The sequence below is a fragment of the Drosophila subobscura genome, chromosome A (assembly GCF_008121235.1).
Source record: "Drosophila subobscura isolate 14011-0131.10 chromosome A, UCBerk_Dsub_1.0, whole genome shotgun sequence".
NCBI lineage: Eukaryota > Metazoa > Arthropoda > Insecta > Diptera > Drosophilidae > Drosophila > Drosophila subobscura.
Genome location: NC_048530.1, coordinates 7,062,559 through 7,081,399, shown reverse-complemented (window position 1 = coordinate 7,081,399; position 18,841 = coordinate 7,062,559). Strand labels below are relative to the sequence as shown.

General features: G+C 45.8%; 2 protein-coding genes across 2 annotated transcripts in view; one reads left to right on the top strand and one right to left on the bottom strand.

Moving 5' to 3' along the window:
* The window catches only part of LOC117891579, a 74,305-nt gene that overhangs the window by 30,472 nt on the left and 24,992 nt on the right, over window positions 1-18,841 (top strand). Inside the window, exon 3 of the mRNA XM_034797108.1 lies at window positions 10,705-10,762. The gene's annotated coding sequence lies outside the window, so the exon portion shown is untranslated. The remainder of the gene's footprint in view (window positions 1-10,704; window positions 10,763-18,841) is intronic.
* On the bottom strand, window positions 1,224-1,711 carry LOC117891588. Its single transcript, XM_034797119.1, has 2 exons — window positions 1,545-1,711; window positions 1,224-1,491 (listed from the first exon to the last, which is right to left on the bottom strand). The coding sequence occupies exons 1-2, from the start codon at window positions 1,658-1,660 to the stop codon at window positions 1,224-1,226; spliced, it is 384 nt and encodes a 127-aa protein (XP_034653010.1). The 5' UTR covers window positions 1,661-1,711.

Below are 18,841 nucleotides of genomic sequence, written 5' to 3'. Positions count from 1 at the left end.
AAGTGTGATAAAATGTCATTGAAATGTCAAATAAATGAATGAATGTTCAGATAGTGTGTGGAGGGGGAAGATCATTTGACTTTGAAAGGGGAGAACCAGACCCCTGCATGTCTGCAGTTTGTATAACATTTAATGGTCTAGCAGCAGCAGCAGCAGCAGCAGCAGCAGCGACAAATCTTCAGCAAATTAATTGTAGTAGGATGGAAGGGAGAGTAGAAACGGATTGAGAGGGAGATGCTAGAGCGAAGAGAGTGAGGGACAGTGAACAGGGGAAGCAATTAAGAAAAATCTATCATTCCCATTTAATGCCTCTAGTCGAGACCCTATTAATTGCTTCCCAAATCTACGATTTTTCACCTCATTCCAATATATTTATTCTATGGATTACCCGTTTTTTAACTACTTAAATTTGATATAATTTATGAGATATAATTATTTGCAACAGAAACATTTTCTAGCAGGAATTTCCAATCCCAACTTTCCCCTTGTTGTTGCAACAATCATCACTCTGCCATTGAGTGGGGGCGGCATAGCATACCCCTAATTATCAGAACCCCCCTAACGCACATTTGCGCATCCCCTCGCTGCTGCTGGTGGAAAATCTGTGCTGGCGGAAAATCTGTGTAAAATGTGATATCAACATGGAAGCTGTCTGCCCGTCTCCGGTGTCAACCCTCGTCGTGTTTGCCTGTTTCTGCCCCATTGAGTGGTACACACAGAAAGAGACCGAGAGAGATAGAGGGAGAGATATCTGTGTGCCGCATCCTAGAGCTATGCCCCCTGCCGTATGCCACATGCCACTGGCAGAGTGCCTTTCTGATGGCTTTGTTCTTTGTGTTGTCAAACTGTCGGGATGGCGATTTGCTGCCGCACAATTGATACATTGATAAATGATGCTCCCAGGAGGCACTCACAGGATCTCTTCCCCCTACTCTTCCTACTCCTCGATTCATGCCACTTGGACGCTAATTTTGTGTGACAAGCAATCCTCTCTCTTACTTTCACCCCCTCTCCCTTCATCAGGGAACGATAGACGATTGTTGATTGGGAGGGCAGGGATTGTGGGGCACGCACTTAATGTTGTTTTGTCATGCAAGAACCCCATTTTGGTGGCAATTAAATGGATATTAGTTGCCACAAAATAGCCATGTAATCATACGTACTATGAATTTTATGCGAAGCATGCCACATGCCAAATGCCGCACGGATTACCGACTTACCGCTTAGCGACGCGCCCAGCGTTGGCGTGGCAGTTGGTGAGGGAAGAGCAACCCATCACGGTACATTGCTTGCAGACGGACGATGATCTTCATTTGGACCTGAAACTCCAGCGGCATCGTATTGTTGCCCAGATCCACCGGCGGATGATGGATGAAGCGTGCCCGCTCCTGCAGATACTCACGCGTCTCCCTTTCGTCCTCCGTTTCAATGGGCTCCGGACGCGGCACCTTCACACGGACCAGCGAGCGTCTAGCATAGGGCACCAGAGCACTGTGGCGCAGACTTTAGGAGTCAGAAAAGTATTTGCGCTTTTGAGGACTTACCTGTTGAGACGCCGCCGACGTTTAACAATGATATATAGAGCCACGCCCAGAAGGATTGCCACAGCGCCCACTAAAATTGCCACCGACATCTCGCTCATCTCACTGGCAGAAGACATTTCATTCGTTTTCTTGTGCGAGTGCGCGCGGGGGGAAATCTCAGCGATTTTTCTTACAACAAATTGATAAACAGATTTCATCTTCGTTCGAGAAATCAAATGAGACTCAAATCAAAACTTAGTCAGAGAATAAATCAAGAGGCACAGGGCCTACTTTTTGCCGAGCTTCTTAGGGTTTTCAGAAATGGAAAAAAAGTTATTGAAAAGATCCAAACATTGATCTAGCTGGTCCCCTTCATCATGAATCATGAGCGAGGTGTGAAATTATAAATAGTTTTTCGTTTGTCTGACATTTAAATGCGATTGTCAGTCAATGCCTGGTGACTGCTCCCCTCCAGCCAGACACAGCCTCTGCCCCCTCCGACACCCCACTGCGCCCCATGCTGCCCCTTTGAAGGGCGTGTGGGCGCCTCTTGAAAATGAATTTATGACAAGAGAAATATCCAAAAAAGAGGGAGAGGGACATTCAATTAAATTTGAGATTCCGATTCCCAATATTGGAATATGGAATTATGGAATACCAACGCGTGCTATGGGCCGGACGCCCACACAGGGGCTGCGGAAAGTATCTGCCAGATGGTAGCAGCAGAAGTGTATCTGTGGCGGTGTCTATATCTGTAGCTGTGGACTACTCCTCGAGTAGCACTCCTCTAAATGTACTCCCCACACGCGTATGAATATCTCTCCCTCTGTCTCTCTTTGCTTCATTTGAATCTGAATCTTTGTACCTGAAGCTGTACATGTGTATCTGCAGTTGTGTATGCCGTAATTGTATCTGCGTATCTGTATATCCATCAAATTGTGAGTCATAAGTGGCAGGGCACTTCCGCCTCCAGAGTTCAAAAAACTTCCAAATACAAAAACGAAAAAAAAAACACAAAACAAAAACCTCGTAGCCGTCGGAGATTTTTGTGTGTGTTCGGTGGCGATTTGTGAGGTTGATGCCTTGCGGCAGCAGTGGGTTTTTCTCTCTCTCTCTCATTTCTCATTTAATTTTCTTAGATTTCGGAGATCTGAGATCTGTACGGAGATTTGTTGTAGCCTCTGCCCCTGACTTTGGGTAAACCAAAGGCACCCAGAGAGCTCTTTGAACTGCGCGGATTGTAGAGGTCGGCCTTTGTGTTGGCTCCAAGACTCCAAGCCTATCAATGTCAAAACTCTGGCTTTCGATTGTTTGCTCATACCGGTGCCTGGCTAAGACTGAGGGCAGATAAGACACGAAGGTGTACAAGATATCACAGAGATCCCAATGAAAGTTCATGAGATTGTTGGGGTTAAATCCTCCATTAATCTGACATGGAAACATGTCTTTTTCTGTATACTCACCCCCAGGGGGATTCTTCTGTGGTCTATCTAGCTATGTCTGCATGTCTTTTACTTATTTTTGTAGGAAGGTTTTGTTGGACTCTTCCTTTTATTTTATAAATATATTTAAATTTCTCCTGGTGGGACTTTCCCTTCAACTTTTCATGATTTCCCACAGACAATTGAAGTGTTGGATTCTATTTGCGAATATTGTATATCCCCTTAGATCGTTGTTCTTGCATGATGTCAGGCCTCAGCTCAGATCTCCACACTCCACACTCAACGTTTCAGCGATCGATCATTCGATCCATTCGACTATTCATCAACTATTTATGAATCCGCCTTCCAACTGCCCCTTTGCTCCTCCTCCTTCTTTCATATAATAATTATTAAATTGCCTCTTGGGCCTTAAAGCGCAATTAACAAAAAGCACAAACAAAAAGCAACGAAAAATACAAAAATAAAATAAAAACACGAAATAATCTCCAAACTCCGCCAATAAGACTGGTGTGTGTGTGTGTGCATTTGTTGTTGTTTTTATTAATAAATTATTTATGTGAACAGAAATCTCGGTTCTGTTCTCCGAGAAGTTCTCTCTGTGCCGTGGGGAGGATGACGTAGAGACACTCAAGCGTAAAGATCTCTAACAAACCATGCAAATAAAACCATCAAATAATCGAGGGACGAACGAGGGATTCGCCCACTTCCGGATTCAGGCAGAGACTGGCAACTTGCCACCGAACACCGACCACCGAGCACCTGGCACGGGCTCTAGCGATGCGATCATCAGGTGTGGGGAAACGGTGATCCATCCACAGGTCGCGGGGCACCATTTTGGACATAATTTTGCGGATGAGCGAACAAGCACAACAATGAGCACAAATTATGTTAAACAATTTAATTTCTAACGTGTGGCGAGTACGCGTACAATCAATCATCATTTTACGTGCGGTTTTAGGCTGTTGGTTTTTAATTTTAAAATTACTTAAAGTACGAGAAGGCCAACAGATAGCCAAAAGATGGCCCAAGAATACCTTTGGGAACTAATTTGAAAGCTCAGAATATGCAGCAGATCGATGAAAGATCCTTTGGTCTCCTTTTAAGATCTATGGAACTGCAATCCACTTTGAATCTTTCGTTTTTTTCGTTTCTCGTTTGAATTGAATTCATATTCTTTTTGGCAATTAAATTGTGTGTTGACCCATTTCGCAGGGGCTCTGATGGGAGCTTGCCACATGCCAACTCCGCCTCTGCCTGCTGCTGTTTGCCTTGAAGACAAACATAGAAGTTGCCTTTTTGCAGGAGGCTGCTGCTGCTGCTGCTGCTACATGGGTGTGAGGCCGGAATGTGTGGGGCACTGGAGCAGGAGGTTTTCCTTTAGGGGAAACTCAAACAAAACGCCCTCCGCCCCTCTCCAAAAGGAAGTTCTCTCCTGTTTCTGTATTCTCCCAGAGATCTCTCTGAATGTTGTCTGCAAATGAAAATGAAAATGGAATTAAGCACAAAAGCAGCTGAGGAGGCGAGCAAAGCATAAGTACACACCAGCATAGATACATATATATTTGTGCACTTAAAGATACAAGATACAAGGAGGAGTAAGAGCGGATGGGTGAGAGGCGGCAGGCGGCAGGCGGCAGACAGCACAAACACACACAAAAAGTTCAAGTATCCCCAAAGTATGCGCTTGTCTAGAGCAAAAGTGAGTGTGAGAAAGTGAGTGCGAGAGAGTGAGAGAGATGAGAGATGGGAGATGGGAGTGCAAGTGGCCTGGCCGGTGCCTGGAAGTCAACTCTGAAATGTGGCATTTTATATTGTTAAACCTTTCTTCTATCTTCCTGCCACTTGCCCCTCAACGTTGGTTGCGTTTTGTCTTTGCTTCTTTCGGCCAAACTATACGGGATTCCCATTTCTATTTATGTTTTCTATTCAAGCAATTGCATTCCTTGAATGGTTTCGTTTTGTTTGCATCCTCGACTCTCGTTTATTCTATTCAAAGAGCGAGTGCTTCTCTTTGATGTGACTTTGATCGGTCGCATCTTTATGCCATATCTTGAAACATTCATTGGCCATCGCAGACAGTCGCAGAAATGATTGAAGACTGAGGGCAACCGGAACTGTGCTTGAATCTCCGATTGAATCCAACTCGAATGGGAGCAAAATGATCCTCATAAGCGTTCCCTCATACGAGTAATTATGAGTGAAACGACACAAGCAATGATATCTGTATTCCAACGTATCGTATGGCATCTGGCATTGTGCGTGCCGACAGGACCTTAATCATTGAAGAGCCAGCGGATGTCTGCTGTTGCTGTTGCTGCTCGCTCCCTTCCCTTTTTGTATCGCTGTCACTGTCTGTCCCCTGTCCTTCTCGTTCTCTCTGTCTTGTCATTCAGCGGGCGAATGTGTTTTGAATTATTGCCACGCTGTAAATTCAGCAAAAGGATGATGGTCCCCGGTAGCCTGCTCCCTGCTCCCTGCTGCTGTTGCTGCTGTTGCTGCTGTTCCTCTCGCTCAAGTGAAAAAAGATTGCCCAAAACAAAAGGATATTGTGACAAGGATTTATTAGAGTGTCCTTCGGAGGGTTGCACAGCACACAGGATGACGGCAGACTGCAGTCGACAAGGAGCTGAGCGGGGGGGACATCACTGCATTGTCTCCCATTTTGCAACCCTGAAATTCTGCGACCGAAAGACCGACCGACCGACCGACCGGCCGCCGCGTGTCAAAGTGCAATTATTGCACGTTCCACGAGTGCCGCCGCCTCTCAAAACCATCGGGAAATTTATGTGGCATTCAATCTGTTCTCGCCTGGCGCTCTTTAAGGACCCTTTGAGGAAGTTCAGGCGGGCTGGGTGCGCAGAGTGCCCCAAATATCGAAAGGAATTTGACTAATTTATTTAATGGCTTTGGTTATTACCAGAACATGGTCCTTAGGCACAATCCTTGAGAGAGGCAAAAATAATGGCCCCAAATCTGCTGCTGCAAAAAGTTTTATTGCAATTGCCAAATTAATTTGGGGCGCCCCCAAAAGGCAAGCCTGCCTCCGCCTCTAGCCCCCCAAAATGAGACCCCGACGACACACAAATGTGCGTTCATTAATTTAATTTTTCATTAGGGCCACCAAGAAAAGTGTCATAAGATCCGGGCTTCCATAAAGAAAAGGTTCCCACCCGAATGGCTGGGAATAAAAGAGAGGAAAAGGTGGTCCAATGGGTCTCACCTTTTATTTTAATATTTCGGTCATTAAAAAAGCGTTTTCCCCACCAAAAGCAGCCATCGGTCGCCCAGTTTGGGTTTTGATTTTTTCGCATTTTTTACGATGACAGAGCGTCAAATGGTTTTGAGCATCGAAACAAAAGAAAACTCCGGCAAGAAACAAATCGTTTGAACAAAAGCAATAACCTTTAACGCTGCCCAGACAAAAAATTTGCTTACAAAAGAAGCGCAGAGAGTTCTCAAGACGAAGCGGCGAATACCCTAAGAGAGGAGAGTGCCTAGCGATATCTGTGGGCACCATAGAGAATGAGAGGAAGTAACTGAAATCCATGGAATAAATCAGTTGTGATGGACGATGGTCTGTCAGGTCGAAAAGGGTATTCAAGTATTCAAAGCAGAGGCCAAAGGAGAGCGGAAATAGAAGGAAGCAGCGTCCAACAATTAAGGCTAAACGCTTTTATAACATCCAACAATTGGGATTTGTGTGGGGATATGGAAACTTCTGTCGGCCCTGCGGCACCCACAGATTACACCCAAGGAGAGAGAGCGGAATGGGACACACCCCCAGTAGGTCTTCAGATTAATGACACAGCGCAATTTTTACGATTGTTTGACCAAAGTTAGGCAAAAGATGCCTCTGTTGGATGCTGCTCCCGGGTCCCGGGTGCTGCTGGGCTCTCTCACTGTTTCCTTGGGCCTTTCGGCGTGTGTTTCCCTTTCATGAAATTTATGAAATTTCACCTTTCGGCCAAGCAATTTGCTCCATTTACATTCTTTATTAGCATCCGAAGTTTACCAAGAGGTTGCACCCACCAACAAAAAAATTGGAATGGTGGCTGGAGAATGGAGGCGCCACCTCCACCTGTAATTGTGTGCCTCTCTGCAAAGTTGTTGCAAAAGAATTTGGAAAGAACACACAAACGAGACGACAGCGAAAGTTGCCTTCGGGTTCGCCTTCTTCCAGGAATCCTGGAATTGAGCGTGGGGCTTTTGAGAATACTTTTCGGAACAAAGTTTGTCAATCTTGAAGTCGTAATTCTTGCGAGAGAGTATAGTCACACGTAAGAGAATGTGAATGGGGAGCAGAATGGATAATGAAGCAAGAGAATAGCCTTTAAGAGAGAAATCAAGAGACAAAAGAATGATAATGGCAGGGGTAGATGCTTCCCTGCTTATTCCTGAATGAAACATAAAGCCAAGAGTGGGATCATAACATAAATGATTTCCAACATGTGTTCCATTCTTATTTGGCTCCCCATTTGAGACCTGAAGGTAGAGTTGTCATCCGATCCTGCCTCAATATTTTTCGTGTTTCCTACGTTGTTTTTTTTGGCAGCCAAATGACATCCCACATCCCCTTGTTACAGCAATTTTTGTACCCATGCCGCTCGCTCTCCGTTGCTTAGACACTGCCATGCTCTGCTGGCGCTCGTCATCCATCCCGTGGCAGCCGTCCCATGGGGCGGACAGGGGAATTTAATAAATTCATCATCTTTCATTTAGTCAGCATCCGTCCGCCATATCCTCATCCTTCGTGCTCGTCCGCGAATAAGTCTGTTACACTGTCCAACACAACACGAAGGAAATCTAGCATGAAGAATGGAAATCATAAAGAAACGAGACGAAACGAAACGAAACGAAAAAAAAGCGCAGACAAGGCAAAAGTTTCGCCCAAAAAAAGAACGAACGAGCGAGAAAAAAATCAGCAGAATCGTGACTGTCATTTCAACGAAGCGAAGTTATTTTTCATGACAAAGAGGAGAGCTCCTTGCCCCTCCTTGGACTCATTTTGCTGCTCTTCCTTCCCCTTCGACTCATTTTCCAGCATCAGCAGCAGCAGCATCAGCATCAGCAGCAGCAGCAGCAGCAGCAGCAGCAGCAGCAGCAGTAGAGTGGCAGAGGAGGAGTAGCTGTGGAAAGGAGAGAGGACAGGGACAGGAGGAATTCCAGCGTTAAAATACCTTTTACTGGCACATTACCAGTGCTCGCCAACCACCACCCAGCGCCTTTCCTCTCCACCGCTTTTCTTCTTCTTTCCATCATCTCCGCTCCAAAAAAAAAAAAAAGCTCTCGCAGTTGGCTTTGCTGCGTTTTTCATGAAATTATTACGACTTTCGGGGAAAATGGGGTCGTACAAAATGTCGTTACGTTGGCGAGGAACAACGTTATAACGTGTCTCCCACCCCCTTTGTTCCTTTTCCCGCGACGACGGATGAGAGAGAGAGAGAGAGAGAGAGGGGTGAGCGCCGCTCTTCTCAATTTAGTTTATTGTTGAAAATCTCTTTATTTTATTTGTGCGGAAAATGTTTGGAAATTGGTTAAAGTTCGAAAGCGGAAACATTGAATGGGAGAGACAAATGAGTGGAAAATAATATGAAATATTTTCCATCCAAAGAGTGAGAGTGCAAGGCTTGGATTCATTACGGAACAACAATTATGTGGAACAACCGAGAGATGGAAGGAGGCTCTTTCCGGATGCACCTTTGGCTGCGAGAAGATTGATCCCTCCACAGGGATATGTTTCCCCTCCAAAACCAAGAGAGAAAGTGTTGACAAACATTCTGTGTATATTCGCTTTTAGAATCTCTCTTTCTCTTGTGGGAATTCCCATTCTTTCAAACATTCAATGTGTGAGAAAGCTGCAAAAGTCAGCGACAAAGAGCGATTCCCACGCATTTCAGTGTAATTTGTCCAGCAAATGATCTTGACCTGATTTGAGTATTTGATCGCCACTCCACTTTCGTCTTTTTCAAGAGAACCAAAGAGAGTGCCACAGAATGACGATCAAAAAGCGGGGAATTTGATCGTATTTTGAATGGGATCTTGAACCAAATCGAACACCTGAAGAGACGCCACTCCCTACTCCAAAGAAGAGAAGTGTCTTACGGAATGATCTTGATCTCAATGATGCCTCAGAGAAAAATAAGAGTGAGTGGAGAGAAAGAGAGCGCAATCGTCGCCGACTGACCCACTTGATCCCCTACCATCGTCTGGGATGCTCCGATATCTATTCAGACATTGTTTCTGGCCGTCCAGACGGTGCGCATCGGACGGATTGTGTCTGCTTTTGGCCATGTCGTCGCCAGATGACAGATCTTTGTCACACACTCGCGTAAAGATCGCATTAAAAGGCCGTTAAGCACAACAACCACACAGCACACAGCACACAACACACAACACACACAAAAAAAAGCATTACTTCCCGTCTGTACATGGAGTGTATTTGTATCTGTGGCTGTGGCTGTGTTCACATCTTCATTGCGACTCTCCTTTTTTTTTTTTGTCGTGCTGTCTCTGCTTTCTCGACATGCCCATCATCATCATCGGAGTGCCATCGTCTGTGTGTCTGTCTGTGTCTGTGTCTGCGTCTGTGTCGTTGTCGCATGATGAAGGCCATCAAAAATCTAATAAGCGTGAAATAATTGACATTTAAGGCAAAGCGCACGCACATAGACAATGAATGAATGGACCGTCCTCTTGGCCCTTCTGCCACTTCTCCGCCACTCAGCCACTCAGCCAGTCAGCCAGTTCGCCACTGTGCCACTCTCCACCCGTTCTGCCACTCTCCCTGCTGCGGTTTGTAGGCCACGAAGAGAGCGAGAGAATCATGACAGATGACCGCACGTACATTTCACGTTTCCACGACACCGAAAACAGTCGACCAGAGATACACTCGACTCCGCGTGAAAGATTGGGAGCCCGAGACCTAAAAGAGACTTCCACGTTGTTCGAGGAGTGGGAAGGGGAGGGGGGAGGAGGGGAGTGTGGCAGTGTTCATGCAGCGGGGGAGGAGATCGTTCTCCATTTCTGGGTCATGAACCACTCACTGAACAAAAAATAAACCGACAAAAATCCCTATAAAAATATTTTAAATGAGTTTTTTTTCTTTCAAAGAGAAAAAAAGATAAAAAGAGAGACAAAACGCCTTCGACACCTGTATGTCAGACAGCAGAAGGCGTGGCAGTGGGCACAACGTGTCGGGAATACGTTGAGAGGAGTAAAAGATGGCAGCAGTGGCAGAGACGGAAGAGTAGGAGGAGGAAGGTCATCGAGAGGATGGGGAAATGTTTTCGCTTTATGTGGGAATAATTTCAAGTGGCAGGCTGATGATCGCCAAAGATAGATTAAGCTGGAAGATAGTGAATGAAAGATAGATAGACGAGAGCTGATAGAGCGATAGGAGATACTCAGTCGGAGGAACACACTTAGACAGACACTTGGGTAATGTACTTCAATGTGCAGGTATAGCTATTGATTAATTTATAGATAAGAATCGATTGTTACAGCGAAAAATAAATATTAATTAATGTAGAGACTCTGAGATAAAGACAATCAAGGTCTTCAAGTGTTGCGCCACGAATTTCACTCAAATTAATTCCACAATTTGCAATGCATTCCAGGCAGACATTTCTGTAGATGCATTCAGTTGCCTCCCACTCTTTCTTTATGGCATATCTGTATATCCATCTGTATATTTTATCCATAAAGTAACTATCTGTATCGCGCATCTGTATCTTTTGCAGGACTTAAAACAGAAGCTAGAACGTTGCTGCAGCTCTTCCAATGTCCACAATTTAAATGGTGAGTGCGAAAAGGGAGTGTGAAGTGCATTTAATACCGAGACAGAGAGAAAAGAAAGGGGAGCATGGGGCTTCCCACATCTCGCAAACAGAACTAAATTGCTTTCCCGCTCAGCGGGAGTTATATGCATGCACATAGAGAGGATACCCTATGGAATGGGCACTGATGCTGGGATGATGACCAAAGCCTTTACCTTTTTAAACCAAAATGAATGTCTATAAACTAGACCGCCCGCTGAGCGCAGGAGGCAGGCGGCAGGAGGCTGAGGCTCAAGCGGAGGAGGGGCGGTAATATGCAAATAGATGCCCCATGCCCCACAAAACATACGAGAAAAAAAAGCATCTCATGCTGACTGACTGCAACGTCATCGGCAGAACAGAACAGCAGAAACATCAATGTGAATCCAAGGGGGGTGTGTGCGGGAATGAGGCGATTGCTGGGCACGTTGGCACATGCCACACGGCAGATGACCAGCAATTGCAATGGAATGTGAGGCTCAACCTCAACCTCATCATCATCATTGTCATCGTCTTCGTTGTGGAGGCCTCATCGTTTGCCTCATTTGTGAAAGCAACGGAAAGGGAATTATTTCATTTGCAGCATTTAACAAGTGAATGACAACGCCCCTTCTCCTAGGAAAGCCACTCGTTGCGTGCCATGAGAGGAGAGAACGTCACCAACCAGCGGAGAGTCCACCCTCTGTGATAAAGAGATAAAGGGTTCAGGCAGCAGACCCGTTTGTAGGTTACAGCTAGATATATTCTGAATACTCCTTAGTTGCATGCAAAAACTGAACCAATGGCCAAGGCTGTGGGGCATTTTTGAAGAATTTCACAATAAATAATTGGGAGATTATTTAATGGAAAGTGAGTCAAGTTACTTCTTCTACTGGAAGTCACTTCTGCCTCGCATTTACCGGACCCCCAATAGCCTTGCCTTTCGACCCCCATCTTTCGGGTCTTGGAGTGAGCTTCTGCTCTCTCGTTGGCTCCTTGGTCCAGAGCCATAACATTGACCAAATATTGCCACAAGCTGCTTGACGTCGCCCCTTGAGCTGCCTCTCTGCCTCTCATGCTGCCTGCTGTCTTTCGTGATGGAAGCTAGCTGTGCAATTATTTGCACAACTAATAATTCACTTTAGTGTCTCATTCAGAGGCAAATATTGAAGGAGCATCCGCCACAGTGTAGAGAGAGGGAGAGAGAGAATGGAGGGACATTTGCAGTTGTCATTAACAAGGGGTTTGTCGATAGATGGAATCGAAGATATGCCCCAAGAACCAAAACAGAAACAGAAACAGAAACAAAAACAAAAGGGTTAGAGTCGATCGCATGCCTTGCCGTCATGCCTCAATGCTCGCTGTGGCCTCTGCCTCTAGCAAAATGTCAACAACAAAATGTCCGTCTGTCTGAGTGCCTAAGTAGCTTACGCTTTGGGTTTATTTTAGCGTATCTTGAATGTTTTTCGTACTTCTAATTTGGCCAACAATTTAGACGACGCCGACGGAGAGTGGCCTTGGGAGCCTGAGGCTATGGGGCTATGGGGCTATGTGTTTCTAGCGATCGATTCCCACAATGAGTTGAGCAAAACGAATGACTGGCCTTTGTTTGGCAGCTAATTGCCGCTGCTTGAATCGAAAGTACTACTCATATTTGTATCTGTAGCCTGGCATTATACTCTAACTAAAGATGGATCTACGACAGGTGAATACGACTTGGAATGAATCCCAAAACAAAGTCCAAAGACTCCTTCTGAACTTGACATTGAAGTGGCATGGAAGTACGCCACCACCAGTGCTGCTGCTGTGGCACGTCACCTCTTAATTACTTCAATATCTGGAGCTTCAACTCTCGACTTCAACTGAAAGTTGCTACGGCAGCGGCGGCGGCGTCATTCACCTTCAAAATCATGTCGCGTCGCGTCGCTTCGCGTCTCGTCTCGTCGCGGCGTTTATTGAAGCGGAAAAACCAGTAATTAAATGTCTCTTTCATTTCACTTTGTTCCCCTCCAAAAATGAGACAATTTTGCACGCGTCGTCGACTCCGCAGAGGCGTCTCCCCCGACCTTACTCCCCAGACTCGTCTCTCTGTCCCACAGTCATTCGACCAATTTGTAATTGAAACTTTCATTTTCATTTACATTTACATTTTCTTTGGCCCCTTGATTCGTGGAAGCAGTGAGACTGAAACAAACGAAACAGAGAGCGAGAGAGCAGAAAAGACTTGACTTTGCCACAGCGATGTTGCAACATGAATGGAGGTAACACCACGCCTGCCACTCCACTCCACTCCACTCCATATTTTCATTTTGATACGTTTTATTGACACGACGACAATCTGCGGCATTAGATGTAAATTTTGAAAGCGGCAATCATGTTGCAATTGTTGCAACAAAAGAGGCGACACAGCGAACGAGCGTGGCCAGAGACGCGGGAGTCTCCGTCACGAAATTCGTTGAGGCTAAAACTGTTGTCGAAATGGAAATGGGGGGCGAATAAAAAAGATGGAACTTTGAATGTGGATTACACGAGCTTTGTGGTGAAATTCAAGGGTGCAGAAACGGGTTTGCTTCGATTGATGATCAGTCTGAGGACGAGGCACAAGCAGATAAAGGACTGAGGATAGACATAAAGCATCATGATCAGCGATCAAATCGAATCATTCTTACTATAATTTAATAAAAAGATGCCCAAAGGAGCAGCAGATACAAATCACATTTTCAGTCGAGGCACAACGTAGCTAGAAATGTTTTCTTCATTGCAACTATCATAACATAATTACACGATCGGGAAAGGATTTCCGGCCTCCTATCTAAGGCTCTAATTTGATGCACTTTTCATTTCCAATTCAATTCGTGCACAAAGACACACAGTAATAGGCAAGAATATTCACTGCAAATGTGTTCCCACGCCTCGACATATATCGAATCAGTCATTCGATTGCATGTTGCAAAGGTTTTTTTCGCCATGCCACATGGCTCTCCTTCCCCACCTACTGCTCTCTCTCTCTCTCTCTGTCTGTCTTTCTCTTCTCCATCTGGTTAAGTGAGTTAAACAAATTGGTTTGAAACCCGATGACAGCTCCATCACATTTTTGCTTCCGCCGTATTCGTTGTCACCCGTTGGTGCCCCAGACGAAGGTGCAACCTGTGTGTGTGGCATCGTGGCAGGGGGGGCATGGCAGGGGTGGTGGCGGCTAATGAATGACATGCTATCCTTATGAATGGCAAGCAGCCCCGCCCGCCTCTGCGCGCCTGCCCCAACCCATGGGCTTTCCTCTCTCTCTCTCTCTCTCTCTCTCTCTCTCTCTCTCTGTCTGTCGGTGGCAACCTGAGCGAATCAATGGCTTGGCTTAAACAAATGATGAAATACGATATTTGTCCTCGTCGAAAGGTACCGTTGTCTATGCCCTTCCCTCTTGGTGGGGCATGCACGAATTTGCCAGCCCTCTCAGATGGGGGAAGGAAAGTGCAGCAAAAGTGTGCAGTTGTGTGAGGAAAGTTATTTAATATGTGAAGAGCATAGGAGCAGTGGATCTGCGGCTGGTGGGGGAACCCTTGGAACTTCTTTCTTGTTTTGCAAGTGAAACTCGAGACTCGCTCGCCACTAACGGGGGTTGCAAGTGCCACAAAGTGCAACCAAAGAGGCAAAGCGAGAGAGACAACGCGAACTCACAGGTGCGAGAGTTGTTTGGGGGGCTTTTTTTGTGTGGGTGGGTTGAGTGGTGATCGAGAATGAGGGGGAAATAATGAAGCACACGATAAATTACGCATACGCCGCATAAGCCAACGAACGACAGCGACAGAAGCAGCGGCAGCGACAAAAAAAAACAAAAACAAAAAATTGCCTGTAAATGAACAAAAAATAATTAAAAATGCATTTTTCATTAAGGCATTAAAATGCAAACACGACAGAGAGCGAAGGAAATACGAGATAGCGAGCGTGAGTGCGAGTGTGAGGGAGCGCGGTGGAAACGGCCATTCATTTATTTCATTTATCGCGCGGATTGCCCCCGTGGACGGCTATGCGGCCCGCCACTTCATTGATTACAATGCCAGAGTCTACTGGCGTTGGGTGTCGTGATGTCCGGCTGGTCGGGTGCCTAGAGATGGCCCGCCCCCCCATCAGCAGCAGGAGCAGTCGTGAGTCCCACACACATATTTTCCATGCACATCCCTCGATCGGGAAGGAGTTTTGAAGGGATTCTTTGTGTTTCAGCCTAGATCAGATCGCAAAAAAAAGGGCCGCTGGAGAAATCAGGGATGGTACTCGTATGAAACCGATAAGAAATGTTTTCCAATTTGCCTTTAAATTTAAATTAAAAAGCAGAAACCCTCGTGGCGAATGGTCTGAAAAAGGATCTTTCATTGCTGCTGGCTGATGAGCCAGAATCGCTCGTGTGTCACGGCATGTGTGCCATCTCTATGCCGCTGGAGGACTCTGCGCCTCGTTGGGTGCGCTGCGTTTATGTCATTTTGAAATTATCGTTAATGCTTGGGCGTTGCTTTTGCTCTGGATCTGACTCTGGCTCTGGGATGGCCACAAGGGTCTGCAGGGGCACAGATATGACCACTTCATTTCGCAAACAAACAGCACCGACAGCAGCAGCAGCAGCAGCAGCAGCAGCAGCGGCAACTGTTTGCTCGGCTTTGAGGCAGAGGCTGTGAGGCAGCAGCAGCGGCAGCGGCAGCGGTGTATAAGAGGCTTGTGGCGTGGCGCGTGACGGTCATTGAAACAATGCGCGGAAAAACGCGTGTAATTAAAACAATAAAACGAATGTAGCGGCAGTGGCGGTGGCAGGGGCAGGGGCAGGGGGCAAGCAGCGACAAACAACAGGAAAAATGTTCAGTTAAGTTTTAATTTTCACAAGTGTGAAAAATACTATTGAAAAGGCCAGCCAAAAGGCCGCACAACGCGTTCACAAAAGCCCGTGTCTCACTCGCCAACGAGCCACTTCCGCCGGACGGACAGACTCTTGAAAAATGAAATGCGAATGCGAATGAAAAAAAAAAGAAGAATTTTCTGGCCGCAGGGTCTCTGTTTTTTTGTTCCCGTAGCGAAATGAATGAATGGAAGAGCAAAGCAAGGGATTGCGGCAGATAATGCCATTGAAATCATGGGTTCAACCTCAACAAATGCAGCCGCAACGATTTCCAGACATTTTCTATGTTTTAAGATCAAGTTTTGTGTGCCAATGGGTCTTTGGAGGGCCAGTGAATACTCATGATTCTAGAACCAAAAAGGATCTGCAAGTCGATAGGATAAAACAAGTCCCAACTGAAAATTGTTGCCCAATCGTTTGCCATTCCCTTTTTGCCTTTTTCCCTTCAGATCTCTTTGCAACTCCGAGATCGTGTGGCATGTGCCCGAAATGTATCTTTGATTTGCCACTAAACAAAAGTGAATGTCTCTTGTGGCATTTTCCTGTCGCTAGTTGTTGTTGTTGGGTCGATGACTCGAACGATTGTTTCTATAGCGAAAACGAAAGCGAAAATTGCGACCCAAAAAAATCGAACGATTTTTTTTGCCAACTTTTGTGGCAAGTCACTCGTCGTCGTCGTGCCACTGCGATCCGCTTATGCAATGTGCCTATTGTGGGTCTCTCCTCTCTGCGATCGAATGCCTGAATGGTAAATGTGTCACATAAGGGGCTTACATCGCAGTAGTTGTGGAATCGGAAGTGGAAATCAATTTTCATTACGGCCAAAGAGGAGAAGCTAATGCTGTTGCTATACCCTGGAACTGAGAGGCTATGATGAGCAGGAACAACAGTCGCTTTGTCGTGGGAATATTGATCATAGTTGGGCCTGTTTTTTCAGGGGAGGAAGGAGCTTTGGGAAGGAAATAACTCTTTTTATTGCAAGGATTTGTATCACTTTGGTATCCGAATGTCGCACCACGTGTGCCACGATGCACATCTAACGTTTGGATGGTCTTTTTTTGTTGCTCTGTTGTGTGTCTTTTACGTTTGAGCGCTGTCGAAGTGTTGGCCAGGCGAGTGAAGTAATCAGAGTAAACAGTTGAAGCAGAAACAGGCGAGTAAATAAATAAACTGATGAGCGGAGAGCAAACGAAATGAATCGTTGCGAAGAGACTCAGAAGAAATGCCAATCATTTGCGCTAATAAAAGAAACAGCCACGGCAGTGGAAGCGGCAACAAAAAGATGAGGAAGAAGACGAGACGCCGTCAGATTATGAGGATGATGATGGGGCAAGATGGTAGATGAAAGATGGCAGATGGCAGAAATCAATTTAATGCAGTGCAATCAAAGGAGAATTGACGATTGAAGTGGCAGCAAAGTTGAAAGTGCGCCTGCAACGGCAAATACGAGTAACTGTAAGCACAAGCTGTGCCACAGATTAGTTGCATAAATCAGAGACAAACACACACAGAAAGACACAGAGCAACAGAAACTGACATAACTCTCAGATTGGGCAATCGACGACCACGGTGAATACTGCTCTGTGAGGAGTACATTCCGGTCCCTTTGATGGAGGGAGTTCTGCCTTTGAGTTCTTTTTCTCAGTCTCTGGAGTTCCTGTATTCAGTATTATTCAGTATTACAAGATATTCCCCATTCCGAATTACTTTTGACTTAATGCGGAGGAGATTCTTTTGCTGGTGTATATTTTTCGAGTCTTTTAATGTCTCTTTTGATAAGGGGAAATGATCATTACAGAACTCTTACTCATAAATGACTTCCTTGCCCCCTTTTGTCATCTAATATGCATATTTTTCTTGGCCTTTCTTTGGTCTTCAGTCTTTGAAGATGATTGCAGTCGTGGAGATTGTGTTCAAAATTGAATTTAATGTCTTGTTTGGTCTTGTCTGTGTGGCAGCCACAAAAGGAAGGGGCTTTTGGCTGCTTTGTCATTTTTGCGGTGGGTCAACAGCACATTCTCTCTCTCTCGCTTTTGCATTCTCTCCATTCTCTCCTCCGCGGTTGCGTCAATGGGAAAGTGACAGCCAAAGAGAGCGGATGGGTTGGCATGGGATGGCAGCGGAGAGGTGTGTGAAAAGCAGTCACGAATTTGCATAAACGCTTCATTACAGTATGCCATTTATACAGACAGACTACCTACCACATAAATGTTGTATGTGGATATTCCCCCGTGTTTTTTTTTCGACCAACAACTTTTGACCATCATCCAACACCTTCACTTTCCGCGCATTTCGTGTGTATTTGGGTGTGTTTTGTTTTCATCACTTGTTTGTGTTTGCGTTTGCGTTTGTGTTTGTGTCACAAAAACTCAACAAATATGCGAGATATTTTTGATGGGCAAACATCATCTGTGCATAATTCTGTGGGATAAATCCAGGCGATGCGTCGAATGCTGGCAATCGATCCTGACCCTCGGGCGTGCCGCTGCCGCTGCCGCTGCCCCTCTACGTTGTCTCCTCTTTTATGCAATCGAAACATAAATCATTGACAAACATTCGCTTTGGGGCGTGTTCCCAGCCCCAAGGCAATGCCATTGCCCCGCCAATCGGCGATTCAACGTTCGATTCCAACATTCAATTCGTTTGTCACTGACTTTTGTGCGTGTGCCTCCCCTTTGCCGTTGCCGTCGTCTAATTACGAGCCAATTAACAAAATACTAAACAAGACGCTAGGAAAAAGATACGTCTACAATGGGGGATACGAAGCATGGGTTACCCTGTCCTCACAAAGCAAATTTCAGACCGAAAGCACTGCTGCAAGATGCCTCCGAAAAGCATAACCAAAAAGTGTTCGATTGTATTGAAAACTCTACGGAAGGCATCCCTTGCTCTTTCCTCTCACTTAGGAATTTTTCTGAACCTCTCCATTCATTTGTTGTCTGCTTACCAGCTGACTGTAGCAACCTCTGCTACAGGGTAGCGGCAAGTAAACGGCAGCCGTCAAACAGCATTCCACAAACACATTTCAATTTTAGAATTGCCTCTGGCCAGATACCCCCCTCACCCTCATTGAATTTATGGCGTGAAAGTTGCAAGACCTTTTGTCCCGTCGTCCCGTCTGTCCCGCCTGTCTGTCCGAATAAAACGTTTTGCGGAAATCAATGTGCGACATTTTATTTGTATTATGCTCCCCCGCTTGTG